This window comes from Lactuca serriola, chromosome 7 (assembly GCF_051521515.1).
Source record: "Lactuca serriola cultivar US96UC23 chromosome 7, Lser_US96UC23_V15, whole genome shotgun sequence".
NCBI classification, from domain to species: domain Eukaryota; kingdom Viridiplantae; phylum Streptophyta; class Magnoliopsida; order Asterales; family Asteraceae; genus Lactuca; species Lactuca serriola.
This window is the reverse complement of record NC_136414.1, coordinates 164125372-164148312: the sequence shown is the minus strand read 5'-3', so window position 1 is coordinate 164148312 and position 22941 is coordinate 164125372. Positions and strand designations below refer to the sequence as shown.

General features: G+C 33.0%; 3 protein-coding genes across 3 annotated transcripts; 1 reads left to right on the top strand and 2 right to left on the bottom strand.

Annotated features, from left to right (window-relative positions):
- Positions 1–2721: 2721 nt before the first annotated feature.
- LOC145061028 (uncharacterized) lies at positions 2722–6401 on the top strand. The gene is made up of 11 exons (XM_079008393.1): positions 2722–3113; positions 3322–3431; positions 3666–3756; positions 3873–4020; positions 4110–4247; positions 4361–4500; positions 4805–4852; positions 4937–5047; positions 5133–5314; positions 5399–5520; positions 6043–6401. The coding sequence occupies exons 1-11, from the start codon at positions 2910–2912 to the stop codon at positions 6243–6245; spliced, it is 1497 nt and encodes a 498-aa protein (XP_078864519.1). The 5' UTR covers positions 2722–2909; the 3' UTR covers positions 6246–6401.
- A 1765-nt stretch (positions 6402–8166) lies between these two features.
- LOC145062068 (chromatin remodeling protein SHL-like) lies at positions 8167–9801 on the bottom strand. Its single transcript, XM_079009687.1, has 5 exons — positions 9685–9801; positions 9245–9590; positions 8863–8931; positions 8572–8707; positions 8167–8463 (listed from the first exon to the last, which is right to left on the bottom strand). The coding sequence occupies exons 1-5, from the start codon at positions 9767–9769 to the stop codon at positions 8437–8439; spliced, it is 663 nt and encodes a 220-aa protein (XP_078865813.1). The 5' UTR covers positions 9770–9801; the 3' UTR covers positions 8167–8436.
- A 6648-nt stretch (positions 9802–16449) lies between these two features.
- On the bottom strand, positions 16450–21426 carry LOC145065026 (beta-galactosidase 3-like). The gene is made up of 18 exons (XM_079012369.1): positions 21229–21426; positions 21050–21145; positions 20816–20928; positions 20656–20722; positions 20340–20432; positions 20081–20224; positions 19791–19882; positions 19426–19531; positions 19253–19340; positions 18924–19042; positions 18563–18727; positions 18319–18497; positions 18036–18139; positions 17824–17933; positions 17629–17739; positions 17401–17514; positions 16968–17170; positions 16450–16809 (listed from the first exon to the last, which is right to left on the bottom strand). The coding sequence occupies exons 1-18, from the start codon at positions 21397–21399 to the stop codon at positions 16698–16700; spliced, it is 2187 nt and encodes a 728-aa protein (XP_078868495.1). The 5' UTR covers positions 21400–21426; the 3' UTR covers positions 16450–16697.
- Positions 21427–22941: the final 1515 nt, after the last annotated feature.

Here is a 22941-nt window from a genome sequence, read left to right as displayed (position 1 = left end):
TCAATTGTACATGCAACTAGATACTGCTGGAATATCATATACTTCGTGGGAAAAAAAGTATGTTAGAGTTTTAAGACAAATAACTATTTGATATCTTAATTTAGAGGGTTCTTTGGATTGTATTTCTAGTAGAAGTAATTTACTAAAACAGGGAATGCTCGACCGATGACAAAGATGAAACATGTAGCTTTGGAGGTTATTTTCATGACAACTATATGGGTTTTGTGGTCTTATAGAAATACAATGGTGTTTTGTCACAAATACATTAGAAGGATTGATTTTCAAAAAGATAATAGATTGCTAGTTTTATGCATAGAAATAGTAAGATCAAAGCCAATTGAGTTGTGTGGTTACAAAATCCCATTATGGTTGGTCCTTTGTAATTGTCTATTCTTTTGCTATCTCCTTGTTTAGTGGCGGACGCAGACTGTTTTAGTAGGGGTGTCCCTCGTACTTCAAGCGGGTGCACCTAATAGAAAAAAAAAAAAAAAAATTTACACTGTGTGCCAGAAATTGAGCAGTGGCCCGGGACCCCAAAGGCCCTTAATAGGTCTGCCAGTGTCCTTGTTGGTTTGACTAATAAAATTCAAAGTATCCATATCTACCCTAATAAATAAAAATGATTTTGCCACGTGTCTTCTTCTCCTTTATTTTGACACTTGTCATTTTCTAGATTTTTTTAAATTATTTAATATCCACTTGTCATTTTTATAGTATATATTTTTTTTTATTCAAATTCCACCTATTAAATGCCACTTCATATTAATTAATTTTATAAATATATTAATTAATGTACATAATAACTTTTTATTTGTGAATTCTTCTTTCAATTAATATATTAATTATTGTATATGTATATTAATGTAGATAGTACATTCTATTTGTGAATTCATATTAATTAATTTTATTAGTATAGATTAATTAAAATCAAATTACATAATTTTTTTTGAAACGACAAATCTAATTTATTCCTAAACTACTCCTTAAATCAACATATGTTCACAACGGAACTTGAACCCTCAACCTCAATGAGAAAGGACAACACCGGTTATCGCTATGCTAGAAACACTTTGGTACCAAATTACATAAATAGTCCATATGGTCTACCAAATGTCACAAATTCAGTCGTTACTTATTTTTTTTATTAGCATGGTCTTTGTGGTTATCAAACTTACATGAATTGGTCTTTTATTGTTCACATCATTACTTTTGATCCATTTAATAAACCCGTGTAATACACGTGTCTCACACCTAGTTTGATTATATCCACCTTTCTAACCCGTTATAGTTTTCTTGTTGGTTCCAAGCACGACGACAAAAATAATGGAGGGGTATACCGGTCAATTGGGTAATTTCTTTTTAAAATGTTCTACTAACTATTATTTTATAAAAAATACTTTGATGACTCTAACACACGACAAACAACCTAGGGGGCAACCCCCACCATGGCAGAGCTCATGCCACCTAGGTCCCTTGGCCGGTAGTTAGCTTCAAGCAAAGCACCCCAACCTGACAACTCAATCTGTTAGGGAGTGGCTATGCTAAGGCCCTCACCAAAGCTCTTAGCATGGCTGAACACCTGCCCCAAGGTGAGCTCGCTGGCAGCTTAGCGAGATAAGAGAGGAGAAAGAGAGTGTAGGTTGTTTGTGATTGGCTATTTCAAATTTTCAATTTTTATTTTTTTCTTCCTAAGGCATGCTGACACACTACAACTTTCTAAAATCATGTTATGCTTACGTGACATGTAAAAAATGATGTGACAACATATCATACACACCCCTACTCCCTTTATTCTAAATGAAATGTTAGGTGCAAAGTGCGCCTATATGCGTCATGTGAACCACACACATAGGTGGTACTCCTACTAGGACTTCCATCGGCCTATATGCGTCATGTGAACCACACACATAGGTGGTACTCCTACTAGGACTTCCATTGGTTACTTTTTACTATACATACCAAAAGTTTGCCCACTATATGTGACAATTTGATTCCTTTTTCGAAGTATTTTTTCAATCCAAATATTTGATTAGAGTTGATATCTTATTCATTTTAACTTCGATTTATCTTATTCATTTTAACTTTGATTTTGAATATATAATATATCCTTACAATACAAAGCTTTTTCAAAGGACAACCCAATAACAAATGTCCAGCTTTCTATATGTCCAAAGTCAATGAAAATTCACATTTTCTAATTAAAGAGATTTTTTTTTTCAGAGTCCTCGATTTCCCCTTCAACATATATAGAAGTTGATGGAACCATGTCTAGCTGATGCGGGACACTAAAAAATCCCATGAGAAGGATACTCAATGAGATCAAACTCGATGCATAATGAGATCATACTAGATGCGTTGAGTCCTGAGGGTGCCGGACAACAACTGATATTAGTGTGTCGTCGAAGATTTTTTCCAAAGATTTCAAAATTATTTGAGACTGAATCTCAACGATATAGAATAATAACATATATAATATATGATACTTTATCACAAGGTTTGAAATTTCGGTCTAATAAAATGCAAGTATTTATTTTGAAAAAAAAATATATATTTTATTGAATAGGAACCGCCTGAAATTTTAAACCGATTAAGAAATAATACAAGGAGCAAATTGTCAATATGTTCAAGCTAAGAGGGAAAAAGTGTAATTATACCGTCATCGAAGGTCCGGAAACGAAAAATGGTTCGTTGTCATTTGTCAACACCATTTTCAAACTCACGACTCGTGAAATCTCTATTTGTATGAATTCTGGAAAAAACTCCAAATTTAAATTTACTTTGCGTTGTAACGAATTAGAAAGAGCAGGTTTCCGATAATCGATCTCAAAATCCTCGATTCGTGTATCGATTTTCTATATAAGAGTTGAATTTTTAAGTGTGATGAAGGATTCTTCGGGAATCTCGTAGAAATGGCGGATCAGACGATCGAGAAACGTTCGTCTGAAGTTGATGATCATGAGAGAGAGCCGAGTAAAAAGAAGGACGTTACCGAGGATCCAGAAACCTTCAGCTGTATGCTTCAGCCCTGTCCTGCCGACTCCGATCCTAAGTACGTCGGAATTCGCCGCCTTCTTCTCTTTCGGAAAGCTCAGTCAGGCGTTCTTCGCCGAAAGGTACACTTTATTAGTCACCTATTTCAAATGAAGACATTTTGTTACAACAAATGTCAAACCTCGCCGGAGGATGTAGATAGGTATCCTTATTCCTTAGTTTGTCTTACCAATAGAACTCGGAATTTGACGAATAATTTGGTGAAAACAGCGACTTTACTGCTTCCTTCAATGATCAATGAATATAGCTGTGCGTATCTGTTGTGTGTAGGACTGGAGATGCAATGCTAAAGGCTATGTAGCTTATCGCAATTTCATCAACAGGCCAGATAATTGGTTAAATTCGCAAATACCAAGTCGCACTAGCACCCCTGGAACCAGGTACCTCAACTTACTTACTTACTGATTCCCCCTTTGGTTGCTCCTTTGAATTTATCAGATGCAGAAACACAAACATCCTCTGCCATTGTTAGTTTGTTCACTAGTTAGACTATGGTTTGTAAAGTTGCAAGCATATCATCAAGAATTTGCAATGATTGGCATAGTATTATTTGGAATTTTTGTTTCATATAGTAGTGACATGAGATCAGGCTAATTTACTAATTGGTTCACCAGTGGTCGATGGGTACCATCTCCAACTCCAAGTCAACTATCTATGGCTCTTGAGGTGGAAAACTGGTCCACTGGTAGCTGGACTGGTATGAAGGTTAGTTTTACTCCTTTTTTCAACATAACTACATTGATAAAACAGACATATTGGATTTGGATAATAAGTCTTGAATCTTGATGCACTTTTTTATAATCTGGTTTATATTTATGCAGGATCTACGTGATAGTCAAACACCGAGTCATAATACTGTTAGTAGTTTTGGTGTAAGTTCAACTGAATTTGAACACCCTCGTCGAAAAACTGAACATGCATATTCGTTTGTGGGAATGCATTGCATCTTTGATGAATGCAAATCAATGGGTAACTTCCGATATGAATCTGTTCTTCTCATTTTAAGTGATTACTTTTTCTTCATGGAATAAGTGTTTCAATTCTACATATATATGCAGTTACTGTTATAAAGTTTGGGCATATGAGTTCTGATGTTCTTGCTTATGGAGCAACAGATGGAACATTAACAGTTTGCAGTGTCTCTGATCCACCTTCAATCATGAACAAATTGACTGGGCACTCAAAAGATGTCACAGGTTTGATCAACTGGTACTGGCTCTTTAGTCTTTCCTTTAATATCTCTTGATTGAAAGGGGCTATTAATCATGTGTTGATGTCTTTTTTTTCATCTTTAATCTCATTTTCCCAGATTTTGACTTTTCATTGAACAACCAGTACATTGCATCATCTTCATTGGATAAAACTGTCAGGGTTTGGGATATACCAAATGGCCTTTGCATTCGAGTAATATATGGAGTTACTTCTCAGCTTTGTATTCGTTTTCATCCTGTAAGTTCACATCAAATATAACTTTCTCTTACTTATATTTAATTTCTTATTCCTTTACTTTTAACCAACATATTAAACTTATGAGATGTTTTTTTATTTTTTTTACCTGAATGAGTAATGATTTATGTATGGATAAAGTGATGTATACACACCGTAGACTGAATAAACCGTCTGAACCAGACTAAATGACCATTTTACCCTTACATTTCAAAAAAACAAATTTCACAGTATTCACGTTGGAGGAGTTAGAAAATAAAAAAAGAAGGGGGAAATAGTAATTCTTTTTTTTTCTTAATAAATGCAGGTGAATAATAACTTCCTTTCAGTTGGCAATGCACAAAAAGAAGTCTCGGTAATTAATTCATATCCTTCACTGCTTCTTTATTTCTTTTAATTAATTAATTTATTTTATTTTTTACTTTTTTTACTATTTCAGATATTCAATTTTAGCACGGGAAGATTAATAAGTAAAACAGTTGTGGACAGTGAGGTTACGACTCTTGATTATGACCATACGGGTCAGTTTATTTTTTGTGGGGATGCACAGGTGAGCTTTTTATTTTTTATTTTTTTATAAACTTCATTTTCAAAACTTTGTCATTTATATAAAAGTTGTTGTTTTATTTATTTAGGGATGTATATACACAGTTAAAGTAAACTCTCATCAAGGTACTTTATCACGCTCACATCGCACTAAAACTAGCAGCAAGGAAAAGTCAGAATTCACTACTATACAATACAGAACATTTTCTTTAATGACACAAGGTCCTGTGTTATTGGCTCTTACACGAGATGGAAATTTGTCTTTCTTCAGGTTCTTAATTATCTGATTTAAAATTAATTTCATCTGTTTAAATTCGATGAAAGTAAGTTGCTGTTTAATTTTTATTTGTTGCAGTGTTTCTTTGGAGTTACAAGGCTATTTGACTCTACAGTGCTCCCTCAAGTTGGCCCCACGTCTTCATAGCATTCGTGCTTCTTTTTGTCCATTACTTTCCCTTGAAAAAGGGGAATATATAGGTATATACAAAATTTGGACTGAATTTGCAATTTTGAGTAAAGCATAGGGACCATATTTGTAATGAAATGCAAACTTAAGGATGACTTAAAATTTGGGACTGAGCTTGCAATTTCGAGTGCAGCACAGGGACCAATTTTGTAATTTACTCTAATATTATGATCATATTAGGAAAAGTAACAAAAGTATGTTATTTTCCATAATTAATTACCGCAGGAGAGAATTGATAATATGTTCCAAGAGTAATTTACATTTTTGGTCCCTGAGTATAGTTGAGTTTTTTAATTTTGGTCCTTATTTGGGGTTTTTGTAATATTTTTAGTCCCTATGTCAAGTAAAATGATTATAGTTTGGGACCAAAATTGTAAAAATCAGATATATTCAGGGCCAAAAATAGTCATTTGACTTGTAACAAGGACCAAGAAGGTGACAGAAGCTTAGAAAAGGACCAAAATTGCGAAAACCAGATATAGTTAGGGGGGAAATGTAATTTACTGATACAAGGGTTTTTGTGTGTTGATAAGTGATTGGAAGTGAGGATGCAGCTGTGTATTTCTATGACTTAACTCGGCCGAAGAATACATGTGTGAACAAACTCCAGGGACATGGATACCCGGTGATTGCAGTTGCATGGAATCATGGTGAGAATCTTTTGGCTTCCTCTGATTTTGGTGGCACTGTAATTGTTTGGAAGAGAGAAAAATCAAAGCAAAAAGAGGTCACCTAAAATAAAATCCTTTTTTTTTTCCAACTCTTTTTCTGATATCTAGATCAATGTAAATTAGGTCATTTTTAGATAAAATCATTAAGGTAGTTGAAATACAACAGTTTAAAACATGTATTTTTTTTTTTTAATCATCGACTTCAAGTAGGCATTTCACCATTGTCTGATTCACAATCTTTGTGATAAAAAATACCAGTAGAAAAAAGTTCTACCAAATGCACGCATGTTTGCCAAAATACACAAGGATGATTCTAATAGAAAAATTACCTGTGGACATATTCTTCAACTTTTTTTTTTCAAGTGTAAAAGTAAGGAATCTAAAGAAAATATGACCTTGAAAGTTGAAAGTAGTCATTAGTCATTCCCCATGGAAACCAACCCATACCTTAACTTTTCCCATGAAAGTCACCCCATAATAGAGTGTCGGATAATTTATCTTTTAAGTATATTTAATAAGTTACTAAATTTTCTTTTAATTTCGCATTCCGTCTACTGTGGCAACCGACAACTGATATGCACTCTAATGTTGTAATGAGAATATAGAAAAAATTTAGTGACATAGTGGATACAATTAAAAATAAATGGACTAATAAGTAAATTGTATTTTATGACATTAACCTGTTAACATTTTTGTCGCATTTCTTTTTTGGATGTACTTAATCATACTCCTGTATTTTGCAACACACACACATACATTTGCCAAACATGAGTTTGCAAAATTTGAAGTTATATATCTTCTTCCAAAGCATTTTAGAGTAAAATTACAAAATACTTTATGAAATTGTGAAATGCTTTCAAAACAATTAGCAAAGAATGAAAAATTGTGATCATAGTAAGATCAAACCGGATCCAAAGATCCTACCATAATCAACTAGTTTGTTTTTTAAGAGCTATAATTATCTCAAAAATTAATTATGAAACATATTAATAAGTTATTTTAACTTAAACTTTAGATTTCAAAAAGATCAATATCTCCAAGTTCAAACAAACATGTAACACAATAAAAATATATATCTATTACAAAAACATAGTTGTCCGTGAGGTAAAGAGGAATACCTCCACTCTACACCGCAGTTGAGTGCGCGGTGAGGCCTCGCACGGTAGATTTCCACGGTATCTCTCTCCTTCAAAGTGGATCCATATTTGAATGAGTCATGGTGAATCCACAAAGTGGATCCCTATTGAAGCACATTACTTATTTTTATTGTACAAACAATTGATACATAATTTTTATTTCTTTCTTCAAAAATATTGTCAAATATTGCATTAACTAGATGTATGAACAAATCTAACTAATTTTTATTTCTTTCTTCAAAAATATTGTCAAATATTCCTTTAAGTAGATATATGAACAAATCAGTACAAACAATTGATACATAATTATAATTATTCTAACCATGTTGTTAACATTTTTTAGTTACATATATATAATATTTTTGAAATAATAGTTTCTTTCAAATGATCTGACTTAGATAGATTTTTTAAAAATCATTTCTAATCATTAAAACTATTAATAATACGATTGAAAATTAAGCTAAATGAAAGTGTTGATAACAACATATGTTTCTAACCTAACAAGACATGATAGAACAGATTAAAGTGTGTTTGTCATGCACTTATATTTTGGTGTCAACCAGACAACAAATGCAACTTTTGTCTCATCCAAAAAAGTTCAAACACAATGGGACATGGACTCACTTTGCTTTTTTTCATTTGTGCAAAAAACATAAAGAACCTCATTGTCTTAAATTAACCCTAAAAAGTTTGTCCAACCAAGTCTACAAACACAGCCTTAAAGATAATAAAAGACGTGTCTTAAATGTAAACTACATAATTGGTCATTTAACATGGACTTAACGGATGTGCCGATGCAATTAAGGACCATCTTTGCAACAAATGAAAATTTGGACTCTAAAATCCAAAATTCTTGGCATACCACAGGGACCATTCCTGTAATTTACTTAAAAACTTATAACAAACACTGTACATTAAACAAGAAACTTAATTTACTTAAAAAACATAATCATCATAGGCCACCAAAGTACCAAACTCATAAACTTCAAACAAAATCAAATCATATTCACAAAGATTATGATATTCAAACCCTAGTTTCCATCTCATAAGTCACATCAACCTACTGTTGCTGCTATCTTCAACAAGAGTTTTAACTTTTAATACATTAAACCTGTGCATATTACCTTCGACGACGTTTTGTCTCCACCTGAAAACACCATAATATATCATAAACATGAAAATTTTAAACTTTATATACTGTTTTTTATTTTTTATTTTTTTTATCATGATATGTTATTGTGGGACAAAAATTTACCTTCATGGTTGAATTCCTGGAATTAGCACGAGGGTTTTGGAGAATCCTTTGTTCTTCAGATGAACAGCTTTGACAAAATAAGTGTTCAATTGTTTTAGCCTCATCCACTGTCATCTTTAAACAATCAGGATGAAACCTGAAATCAAAAGGGTATCAAAGTTTACAAACGAAAATTATCATAATCCATAAGTAGATTCATGGAAAGCATATCAAGATTCAAGAGAATTCAAACATTTGGTGTTTTAATCTTGTTATTTTTATCCCCAAAATGTTAACTTGAATGTGACTTACCAATCAGTGCAGCCATCACACTGGATCATGAACTGATCAGGATTGTAAGGCATTTCACACGTGCAGTACCTGTCATATTAACACAAATTAAACAGATTAATAATCAACGGCATATCTATGAACTATATGATGTATCTATCAATTGGACAACTCTTCGAATTTAGTCATACCAATCTTAAGTTAGGAAAAGCACACAGATTCAGAAGCCTTGATGTTATTTTGATCCTGTTAGCATCTAGTTAGTTAACTAGCAGTGTATAAAGTTCGAAGTTCAATCCAAAATTTCTTAAGATAAATTTTTTCCAACAAATTCTATCCAAATGCAAACAATTTCATCAACAACGTATGGAAATTATGAAAAAAGGATATAGCAGAAACATACACTGCTACGCTATTGGGAGTGAAGTCTCCGGTGGAAGAATGATACTCAAAACGACAGAAGAAATCGTCGTTGCCAATGTCATCGAGTGATGTATAGCTCTTGAAAGTGTGAACCTTACACTTGCCTTCGATTGTATCAGGGCTTTGAACATCACGGTGATCGGAAATGAATACTTCTGTGCTTCCGTGAAATGGTTGTTTGCCGTCTTTTGATTCCTCCGGCCGGTAGTACCACCGGATGTGAACTTTCACGTTGCTTCCGTTGTCGTCGGATACGATCTTATCCACTTTTGCTATGTACGGTGGCTTCGAAGGATTGGGAGATCGCATGAACACGCAATCGCCGGCTGATTCGAAGGGAAAAACAGAAATTGGTTAGAAAAGAATGAATTTCTTAGAAAGAAGAAAAGAGTGATGAGGATTGATTGAGATGAAACTAACGTCTTATGGATTCGTTAATGGCTTTGACGGTGTAAGAATCTAGGGTTTTTTCGTTGCCGCGGACTTTGGCCATGGACTGATGCATGACTTCAAGCAGGCATGAAACACGATCAAAAGACAAAAGAGATTGCGTGTGTTTATTACTCAGAGTTGAATTTATACTTCTTTTGTAATAAAATTAATACAAAACTACATATATGGTCCTTGTGTTCTATAAAAAGTAACACATTTAGTCTCTAATTTTTATTTTATTTTTATTTTTTAATGAAGATGGTCAATGGTTTCAATTTCTTACATGGTTGGTCTCTATCCCATATATATATATATATATATATATATATATATATATATATATATATATATATATATATATATATATATATATATATATATAGGGTTAGGTTCATGTGAGACGATCTAATTTTGTGAGACCGTGAGACATATTTTTTTATTTTTTTTTATTTTTTTAGTTAATTCAAGTTCCGAAAATAATATTTAAAAAAAGAATTTTTTTGATTTTTTCCATTTATTTTGCATTTTAAAATTATTTTTAGAATATGTACAGTGTAATATTCTATTTAGAATATTTCACGTATTTTTCAAAAAAAATATGATTTTTTTTATTTTATTTTTATTTTATTTATTTATTTTTAGTTAATTCAAGTTTCGAAAATAATATTTAAAAAAGAATTTTTTGATTTTTTCCATTTATTTTGCATTTTAAAATTATTTTTAGAATATGTACAATGTAATATTCTATTTAGTATTTCACGTATTTTTCAAAAAAAAATATGATTTTTTTTTATTTTTTTTATTAATTTTTAGTTAATTCAAGTTCCGAAAATAATATTTAAAAAAAGAATTTTTAGATTTTTCCATTTATTTTGCATTTTAAAATTATTTTTTAGAATATGTCAGTATAATATTCTATTTAGAATATTTCACGTATTTTTCAAAAAAAAAAAAAAAAACGGGATTTTTTTTATTTTTTTTAGTTAATTCAAGTTTCGAAAATAATATTTAAAAAAAGAATTTTTGGATTTTTCCATTTATTTTGCATTTTAAAATTATTTTTAGATTTGGTCTCACGGTCTCACAAAATTAGAATGGTCTCAAATGAACCTGAACCTATATATATATATATATATATATATATATATATATATATATATATATATATATAAAGGGATAGAAACCACACCCGGTAAAATGAATTGACTCCACATTGTTTATGTGGAAGCTATTTCCACGCCAAAGATATCGTTGCCGTTTGTTCATGGTTTCTATCGACTCCCCTCCATCATCAACATTGTTTGATTTCTACAACCCAGAAGTCTATGTTCAATCCATAAATCATTCCTACACCTACGCTTCTACAATTACAGGTTACAGTTTATCCCATAAAATGATTCCACACCCTTAGATATCACAGCTTCAAACAGTGGTGTAACATCAGAAACCCTAAGGTACTAAAATTCATCCATTTATTTGTTTTGCATTATGAGGGTCCTCATGACATTAGATCTTGGGGATCACGACGTGAGGGACCATTGACTTGTTGACCCGTATTTTGGAGACTCACGACATAAGCATGGCTTAATGACCTCAAACCTTAATTTTCGAGTATTTAAGAGAATGAGGGGCTAGGTTTATCCATCCTCAGCCTCTCTCACCCTCTAAGCCTCTAGAAAGCCCTAATCTCGACCCTCTTGAATTCCTTAGGCATTTTTGAGATCTTTGAAGCATTCTTTGGTGGTTTTTGGCTCTTTGAAGTGGAAGAAGACCTTGGCTGAGCAACCTCTTGGCGTTTTGGGTCTTACCTTGCAATCTCTTGGAGCTTTTGGACCATTGTAAGTCTTAAACCTTTTTCATTCTAGATCTAAGTTATAAGCTCCTTTTTACATGATTGAGTCGGATTGCTTGCATGTGTTCCATAAAGTTGCCAACTTTATGGATCATTGAGTCATTCTCTATAATATAGTCTTTGGATATGAGTTTTGGTGTAGTTTGAGACTCCAAGTTTGAGTTTAGATCTCATTTTCCCCACTTTTGGCCCGATAAGAGCTTGAGTCATGCATTGGACATGCATGACTAAAAAGCTACGATTTTTATCATCCCTTGGGTAAAGGAAGACCATCTGGAAAGTCCCAATATGAATGTAAGGAATAAGAGCTTAATGCTTGAAGTTGGTCAGTACAGATCTCACGACGTGAGGATTAAGATCGTCGCGTCGTGAGAATGTTGGCCATCCCGACTATTTTGTTCGTATTAGGTAACGACGTAACTTAGGGTTAGGTCGCGACATGACAAGGATTGGAACCTTCTTGATGGGTTGAGTTGACTTGCTGAGTCGGGACTGGGTCGAGTTGGTCCTCACGACGTGACCATGGGCTGTTCATAACGTAAGGACCAACTGTTGGAGTTTAGACCGTTGACTTTGGGTCATGACATTTCTGATTTGGGCTTTTTGTCTAGCACATTGGGCTTCCTTGGTTTTAGACCCATGATGGGTTTTGGGCGCAATCTGGAAGATTGGGCCATGATTGGACTTTGGGTTGCCATTTAGGATTTGGCCTTTTTAGTAATTGGGTTGGGCCTTGGCTTTGAGCCAAGTTAGAAAAAGGTTAAAATGGTCTTTTACCCTGGTTTTGGGCTAAGCAACTTAGATTCTTGATTTCGAGTCAAGATGCAATTGTTAATTGGATATTATTTTGTGATGATAGCGTGAGGATATTCTGGACTAGTAGACAGAGATTCGTTGAGTGATTCAGCAGTTACAGGTGAGTTTCCCCACTTGGTTTTAGCGGGTTGAAGGCACTGATGTCGGCCCATGGTTATTATGTTAGGATGTCGGATGTCTGTGTGACTCTTGCATGTGTTATGTGCTTGTATGCTTACTGGTCGGGGCCCGATGACTATTTTGTATGATATGTATCTTTGTGATTATTGCATATGTTATGTGTTTATGTGTTTATTTGTTTTATGTATACCGGGCGCGACCTGATGACTGACAGATTTGTATACCGAGATGTCGGGCGGGTCCCATTATATGATTATTATGTATGGTATGTGGTATTTTGGGGAGCTCACTAAGCTTTGTGCTTACGGTTTTCAGTTTATATTTTCAGGTACTTCTGGTTTCAAGGGAAAGAGCTCGGAATGACTGCAGTGCACACACCACCTTGTTCCGCATTTTCATGATTACTCTGATGTTTTATGATGTAGTTGATATACTTTGTTCTACCATGGTTTTTATGATGATGTTTAGATTACAGTTTTATTAATTTAGAAACGAAAATTTTTTGTCTAAATTTTTGGGACGTTACAAGTGGCATATCCAAAACAAAATCTATGGGGCAACATACATGATTTTAAAGATAGTACGCTGAAAAGTTACATTATTCTATAAAATTTCAAAAAAAGTTACATTATGCCCAAAAATTTAAGGGGTAGCACGGCTACCCCATGCAATCATGTATGACTTCAAACCAAAAGTCAATTCCACACCCACATATTCTTTAATTATAGGTTGTTCAAGTCGCATCATATTATCAAGTTTTATTAGTGGTCGGAGGTTGCAAAAATACGAGATTCAAGAGTACGGTGGTGGCGATGATTAACGACATGGGTTTGGAGTTGCAAAAATCTTCGATGAGGCTTCCAAAAATCACTTTAGTTTGGAGTTACATAACTATACAAAATGGGTTATTCCTAAACAAGTTTGCCACTTTATTATCTAATTTGTATGTTTTCTTTATATATCTGAAACTTTGGACGAAGGGTTAATGAAAATTGTTATAGTTTAGAAAACTCTCAATCATTATACTTTTTTCTAAAAAAAAAATTCGACAGGTGATGCATTCATACTTGTAGGTCATGTGCTTCGACACAAGTCTTCCAAGGTTTATAAGGCTATACTTATGTATTTATATACCCGGTTTCCTTTCATTCTTCCAACCATGTGGGATAAACTAAAAACCCATTAACCTATTTGTTAACTTCTTTTAAACACCTCTTTTTAACATATAGTTTTTTCATTCATTTTTAATCTATTTTAGAAGTGTGATATACCAAAACCAGGGGCGGACGGTCCACGGTGGCACCGGCAACCCCTAACTTTTTCAGCCGCAGTGGAAATTTTTTTGAAAATTCTCAAAATTTTTATTTTTTCTACTACCGTGCAACCCCTACTGTAAAATCCTGCGTCCGCCCCTGACCAAAACGAATGTATCACGGAGGATAACACAATTATAAACCGTTTGTCCAATTTTAATAATGTTTAAGGTTCACAAATCATTCTCAAAAGTAGGAAACGATCCACTTTTGAAATTGGTTAAAACCAATTTTCCAACATCGTATTTTCGGGCTTTGTTTCACGGTTTAGTGGTTGTATCATAATGAAATTTTGAAAAGGATATAATCACCATAAAGCGCATTTTCCATAAATAGATATTAAAAAATAACTATTTTTTTCAAAGAAAGCCAAAATGATCATCATATTTTATAATCATGTTTCAGAATGCATTATGAGTTGCAAACTCAAATATTATGGTCCTTCAGTTTAAAGTTGTACGCTTTAAAAAACCAATGAAAACTTTGAAACTTTTCTTCGCAACTCTATCTCATTATTCTTTATAAATAGTTTTCCATAGGAAGAACAACTTCAAATATGAGGAAAAGATATGGAAATTACTTTTATCTGAATGGTTGGCACTTGACAAAATTGAAATAAGTTCTTGTGTTTATCATGATTTAAAAAAAATAGATTTCTAAGTTCCAAACTCTTAAACAACAAAGAACATGTGAAGAACATCTTGGAAACTAACATATATACCACCTCTTTTTGATTGTTTATATGCCTTTAAAAAGGTTTATTTCTCAAACTCTTTATATTTCCGCATCTATATTTGTGTGTCATTTTGTAGTTGTCAACACCAAGACTTGCATCATTTTATATTCATTGAGTAAATTACACGATTCGTCCCTGGTCCGAGTGTCAAATTGTGCGTTTAGTCTCTATTTTCAAAAATAAACTCGGATCGTCCCTTACAAGTTTAAATGTTGCATGCTTAGTCCTTGACAGGCCTAAAATGACTATATTGCCCTTTCTTTTTCCTTTTTTGATTTTCTTTTGATTTGTTTATTATTTATAATAATATTAAAAACTTAAAAGGGCCCACTAACACCAATCCCTTGCCTTCCCATCACCACAAACGATCCATCTTGCTTCTCTTCAACCCCCTTTCTCCTTCCCCACCCTCTCTGCAAATCAGTTGAGGAACGGAAGTCTGGAACCTCATCGGAAATTTGCACCATTAACACCGCAACCCTTTCCGATGGTGAATCACCATCTTAAAACTCCATCCACCTGTCGTTCACCCTGTTGAGCGAACCACCATCGACAGAGCTATCGAGAGAGAAAATACCATTGCTACTTGTACACAATTGTCTTCGCACCATCACCGCAAAGCTCCATCTACACAACGTCGTCTTTGCAAGCTTCCTCTACAGCCAGTGAACGGTTGTTTCCACTGATCGAACATAATTTCTTATCCACACCTTTGTTAGATCTATAACCCTTCATCCCCTCTGGTACTTACTCCACCATAAATACACACCGTTTTGTTCTAGTTTTGTATTCGATTAGACGTATTGAATCAATTAGGTTGTTACGGTAACATTTTCATGGATGAAACATGTTGGATTAGGTTTTAATTTCCAGAACTATTCCTCAAATTTCTACTATACTTTCGTTCTTAGTTTGACTGACATTTCAATCAAAAAATTATCCCTTTATATCAATTTGTGCAATTGAATTAGGTTTTGTCAAAATTTGCAGGTTTATTTGTATGATTTGCGTTTGATTTGAGGTTAGGGTTTTATTGAATCCTTCTCTTTTATTTTAGAAGCGAATGGTGGTGTTTTCAGAGGTGGCTGGTGGCCTGAGGTGGCTTGTGACCTGAGGTGGCTGGCAGTAGGAACCAGTTTCATGTTTCTTTTCTATTTTGGTTTGGTTGGTGGTTAGATTTGTAACCAAATATCAGGTTTTTTTTTTTTTTTTTTGGTTTGCTTTGGTATGATTATATGTGGTTGTCGGAGGTATGGTGGTTGTGTCGGAAAAATGTGTATGGGGAAGAAAGGGGTGGCCAAAAAGATAGGAGGGGGTATAAGAGGTTGTGGGACCCACCATAATAAAAATCATATAATTTAATTTTTTGAATTTGTAAATAAAACCAATATTAAAAATAATGAAAAAGAAAAGATAAAGGGCAAAATAGTCATTTTAGGTCCGTTAGGGACTAAGCGTGCAATATTTAAACCTATAAGGGACGATCCGAGTTAATTTTTGAAAATAGGGACCAAACGCACAATTTGACACTCGGACTAGGGACGAATCGTGTACTTTACTCATATTCATTTCTAAAACAATGTTGAAGTTTGTTTCTTTAGAACTTTACTAAGGGACTTTTGTCTAAATTTTTGATTAAGCATCATTAATCTTGTTTGTGTCCTGATATCGTTAGAAGGATGCAAATTGGTCCCTCCATAATGGAAATTCAAAGTTTCTAACCCTACATCAATTGATTGTCGGAAGTAAAATTTCCAAACATCCTAAACGCTATAGGTTGATTTTATGTCTAAGCTCTACCAAACTGAATCTTGTTTTTCACTATTATCATCATATTATAGTATCAAAAGTCTAGACATTGAGTCCTTTTAGTTTATGAGGTTTATGCAAAACACTCATTTAACACTCATTGCATATAAATCACAAGAACTTTCTCCTTTCCAACAACCATTCCATACAATTAACCTTTTTATGGTATCTTTCGACTTTTATCTTGTATAATCTTATACCTTATAAAAATTACATCTTTTACCACAATAATTTTAAATAATCGTATAGCATGTGGGATAAACATCTCAAAATTCGTATCCTATACTTTTTGACATCTCTGGTAGAGGTCTCAATGAGCTTCACAACACCTATTTTCCTTGTATATATATGATCTTCACTTTAACGTTCTTCTCATAATAGAAATAGTCGATGGATCCCCACCCATTTCTTCAAACACAACTATCAAATTTTGTGTTGGCTTCAACCATGATCTAGGGACATGGTACCTACAAAATTAAAACAAAAAAATAAATAATAAATCGATTAAAGATTAAAGACTTAAACATGAGACATCTGTTATCCGATAATACTGTTAATAATACTGTTAGACAGTTATGTGAGGACATATAACGTTTTATTTATAAATGAGAATGATTGAGTTTACCATCTTTGGGTTGGTTTTCCGCAACGAGTTTGACACTTGGCGGGTCGGAAAGTACCAGCATAGTTGCATCCGGTACAACTCCCTTTTGCACGAATTGTCCAATATCTTCCTATGCTTTGACCATTGATCCATACTTGACCCTTTCCCATTCTCTTCATGTCAATAGCTAGAGGCTCAACCCCTTCTGGTGCATTGAAATAAGCCTGCATGTTGACTAGTCAATGCAGTTCGTGCATAATTCTGACACCAAAACTTTCCACTAAAACAATTTATTGCTTACATTTTTGGTCTATTTTAATAATAGACCCTTATTAATTTTGCAATTAATATAGTCTGATATTTTTATTTATTCTAACAATGTATTTATAGTTTTTACCTATATAATAGCAATTTATTTTATGAATTAAAAAGATAGAAAAAAAAAGTAGTGTACCTTGTACCAAGTAAGTGGCCTATGGTTTTGTTGAAGCAACGATGATTCAATCCAATCTACTGAAGAAACCCCCGTCGGCGACGCTAAATTTTGCGATTCTCCCTTCAGGCCTACCTGCAAAACCAAATCGGAAGAACAAAAAGGCGAAATTGAGCTCCACCGATCCTAGAAAAACACGACGGAGTTGGAATTTTGAGATTATGAAACGAATTATCGAACGAAATAGACCTGGTATGACCATTTCTGCCTGGAAATATCCCTCGATCCACGATCTACTCCGTGTAACACAACAGGTCCTAAAACTCCAGTCTTCCATAGCTCAAAATGTGGCCCGTTGTTCTTCGATCAAAAAGAATTATCGTATTTAGATTCGTGTAATTCAATCGAAGACGATAGAATGAAATTGGAGTTAAATCGACTTACTTGTAACCCAACGGCGACACTTAGCAGCGAGATCTTGTTTATTCCGGCGTGTAGATTAGCGTTTCCGGTGAACTTAACGTTCTTATTTTCTGGATTTCCGAACGCCGATCCTGATGAATTCGCGTACAAATTACGAACAATTCAATAACAAATTCATAATACAAATTTGAATCTGAGTTCTATGTACATGACAATGCTTATCGGAGTTGTACCTGATAGCTGGCCATTGATGAAAACATGTAAAGCATGGCCTTGGGAATCCACTGTTAGCGTCGGAACACTATTCCCGCGTATTTCCCATGGCTTTATCACAACACTAGAAATTCAAGTTCGAGAATGTAAGTACAAATTACAATGCAGAATGTACAGCAACTATTATGGATTTTTATCACAGTAATAGAAACCATATCAAAGAACATAATCCGTACAAGTTTTAATGCATGATGTACAGGTTTTAATACAAGCATTATGTTTAAGAAAATAACTTTTTCTAACCTGGTTGAATACCAAAGATAATCACTTGCATCTCTAGTTACACTCAACTGATCCAACAAACCAGAAACTATCATCTTTGATCCAATATCAACAGATGAAACATCTTCACTGAAAGTTTGCCATGGAAGTCTATTCACATGTGTTGGCAACATATTTACAAGAGATGTCTTTGATCCAATCTAAAAAAAATGATCAGAAGTCAGCTTTAGGTAGTTGTAACTCATGCAGGATTCGTTGTACTAACCTGAGCTGTATTGAAAGCTACATTTTTGCAATCAGGAAGAATGCTGATTGACCATGGAGGAAGATTGTAATGCATGTTTCTGAATGTGACTGTTGTGGATGAATTGAGATGATAATTGGCTAAAAACGCAGCACAACCTCCGGTTTTTGAAGAAAATACATGTGCCTGATATATACATGTTGAGATTTTTTAGTAGTGAAAATGTTTTATGGTAAAATACATAAAAACATTTGTATTTTATTATATCTTTTTTAAAAGGTTAAAAGATTCTAATGGTTTAATATGTACATATATAGCTAATTAGTGTTTTTCTGTATTTTCAGTTAATAAGATTGTAAATAGTTTTTATTCTACAACAAACCTGTTCGTAGGTTCCTAAGGAAATAAAAGTAGGATCAGCTGAAACGAGCGCTCGTTCGCTTAATTTTATAGCTTTATGAAGCTCCTTCAAGTGGTTATATTTTGGTTGCCTTAGCAAACCTGTTTACAAACAAAGGCTATATGTTAGTATTTTTTACTATTGACTTAATAGATAAAGTCATAGAAATGAACATTTTACACCCTTTACTTCTAACTTTTTACAAAGTTACCTTTATCTTTTTAACTTCCATTTCCATTTGACATCATTTTCTCAAATATGTTTTGACATTATTTATTCAAACAACATTTTGTACAATATAATTTTATTACCGTATTCGTCTATAGGAGCATCATAATCGTAGCTGGTAGTGATGAACGGGCCTCCGGCTGTCCTTCCAAAATTTGTTCCTCCGTGATACTACTTAATATAAGAAAAATGGATTAAGTTATCAATTAATTTTAATTTTTGGTTTCCATTTTAGTCTATGGAAAAACATGCTAACCATGTAATAATTCGTGAACGAGCCTCCCTTTTGAATGAATCGGGCAACTGCAAACGCCAAATCTTGAACGGGTCGATGGGGAACCGGTCCACCAAAATCCGAGAACCTTTAAAGAGTTAAATTCCAATGACTAACAAGATCCCACATTTGAAATTGACTTTTAAAGTTATCAAAATCATATTTATTCCTTATTCTTCTACATTTTTTACACCATTTTTTTTTTCTATATTGAAATACTTATTATACCACTTCATCTAGTTTTTAATTTCTCCTCAAAAATCAAAAAATTCATATCAAATTTTAGAATCGAAAATTTCCAAGTTTGAGTATGACAAATAATTGAGAATAGAAGTAATAGGACTTACCATCCGCTCCAAGCCTCTGTCCACATTGTAGGTTTTGTTTCTTTGTTATTTGGAGAGAAATAATCACAATAGAACCCATTGCAAGTATTTATCTGTCATAAAAACCAAACGTAAATATTTATGTTAGCAATAAAAACATATTGTGTCTAATCAGACACAATGTATTTAGCAGACACATTGTGTCAGTTATCAGTATTTCGTATTCCTAGATTCTGGTATTGAATTCGTGCCCAAAATTGGGCACGAATCTTATCACCAGTACTCCAGATGAAATAGAGAAAAATACATACAATAGGATCGGGAGCATCATCTTGCTTGCACATGACCCACGGGACACCAGTGTCCAATCCAACAGCCATTTTGGCAGCCCAAGTCAAGTAAGCATGACCAGCTGCACCAAATGCTTTGCTTTCTGCCCCATATTCATTCTCTATCTGTCCCATTTACAAAATTCAATTTTAAAATATTTATATCCTTTTTGTATAAACAAATTGGAATCTTGATTTCATAAATAAATAAATAAATAAAAACAAGAAATAAGAAAGTTACCTGAGAGAGAATAATTGGGCCACCTTGTGACTCGAACAATTTTTCATACTTCATCATTTCCACTATTTTTGTGGTGAACTTTTGCATTGCCATCTACATCACAACTTCTGATTAAAAAATATTTACATATTTTCAAGTAATTAATTCTGTTTTTAAATAACAATATTTATTTCTACTTTCTTTTTGCATTAAAAACACTTCACGCATACACACACATCCCAATAAACGATGTAGTTTTGTCCTGACAATGTCAGCATCTATGTAATAATATAATACAAACGCAATTAATTTTGGACTTTAAGGAAAAATGAGACACCTTGAAAGGTTCGTTATCAGTTCTAAAGCTGATTCCAGGAACATACTTCAACCAAACAGGAAAACCTCTTCAAAAAACATTAAAAATCATCATCAAAATCACTAAACACTATTGAAAAAAAAAAAAAACGAAATTTGTTCTTGAATCTTGATAAAATTACCCAAAATTCCACTCTGCACAAACAAATGGTCCAATTCGAAGATGCATATACATCCCAGCTTTCTGAACCAGTTTCACAAACCGAATCAAATCATATCTTCCTTCAAAATTATACTGCAAAATTCAAATCCAAATCCGAATCCAAATTCATCAATATAAAGTTATCAAAATCAAATAAATGGGAAACTATTAAAAAGGAAAAAAGAATAAAGTAAAGAAAGAACAGAGTATATACATTTCCTGGAGAAGGTTCATGCCCATTCCAGAAAACATAAGTATCGATCACATCAAGTCCTCCATTTTTGGCTTTGAAGATGAGATCTTCCCACATCTGCAACAAAGTTCGGATTGGATTTGAGTAATTGTTGAAAGAATGGGATTGGAAATCAGAAATGTGAAGAACAGAGAGATTACTTCAGGGGTGCTTCTTGGATAATGTATAGAACCAGACATGAGGATTCTTCTTCTGCCATTGATGATGAGAGATTTCTTGTCGTAGGTTACGCTGCATTTTGTGAACTCGATACATAGCAGAAATGAAAGGATGAGTAGTGAAACCCATTTGGAAGCTGAGGTAGCTGCCATTTCTTTCAACTAGAGCAAGATGGAGGGCTTTTTCATGTATTTATATAAGATGCGAAATAGTTTTAAATGCGTTCAATTAATACATATCTTAAATCGTGTAATGTAATTTTTATAATATTTTTTTCATTTTATATAAAGTATGAGTACTTAAATACAACATATTTAATACTTTTTAAGATCTATGTTGTTTTAAATCATTATTTAAAATGTTAAAAAAAACTCATAAATTAAATGTGTGTTACTGTCTTTGTATGCAATTAAAGCACTTATTTTTGTAAGAGAAATCATATTCAAAACTTTTGCTACAAATTGTTCATATCTAGTATCTACACGACGACTATATTTCTATTTTTACTATAATGTTTGTTTTTTAATAATGAGTCAATACTATTCAAATCTTATAGCAAAATAGGATAATGGCTGTTCGAAATAAACATTTTTATTGGTAGTTGAGGTTAGGGTTGTTGAACGGGTAATTTTTTTTGGGTTTCGGGTAATTCGGGTCGGATAATTCGGGTTTTTTATGTTAGAAAAATTACCCGTTACCCTACCTAAACTAAATTCGGGTAATTCGGGTATCGGTCGGGTTTGGATAATTCGGGTATTACCCGAAATATATAATTTTTTTTTTTGAATTTCACCTGAAAATAAATTTAATGAAATAAATACGTCGTGCTTTATTAGTCTTCTTTATATAAACAAACGAGACATAAACGAAGTTACTCAAGTTTTGAACATTGAGATTTTTTAGTCAATAATACATGAGATATCAAGTAATTTTTTAACAACTTAATCTAATCTAATAAGATGTTAAAAAAACAAATACCTAAAGATCTTAATTTAAAAGTTTAAAATGTTTAAGATAAATATAGTCATAAGTTTTGCCATGTTCTGAAGTTTCGTCAAGATAATGAGTTTGTTAGTTGCAATAAAAACTATAATCTAGAAAACAGTTAAGTTTTAAAGAACATGATGATATATAAAAATTACTTTTAATATTGTTAGTGTCGTATTGTTATAATAAATATATTTATGTTTTACAATAATGATAGTTAGTTTAAGTGTGATCAAACACCTGCTATATAATACAAGCTCTACAAAAAAAAGGAAATTTTAAAATAATTTGGGTAATTCGGGTATACCCGAAACCCAAAAAATTTACCCTTTGCCCGACCCGAAAAAAAATCGGGTAACCCTATTACCCGGAAAAATTTACCCGATACCCGATTTACCCGATACCCGAAAAAATCGGACAGGTAATTCGGGTATCGGGTATTTTCGACAGGGGTAGTTGAGGTAAACGGAGACTATTTACATAAAATAAGTATTTTGTTGTGGTTTGTCGAAAAAGTTTTGGACTAATATTACTAGTCCAAAATAAGTATTTTGTTGTGGTTTTGGTTAAAAATGTTTCAAAAATATTTAAAATGACAGATCTATCATGATATTTTTTTGTTCTATTTTTATCAATTACAATAATTAAAAAAACAAAAAGAAAAATCGTTGACTGTTTATCCCCACCCCCCCTCTCTACATCAGATG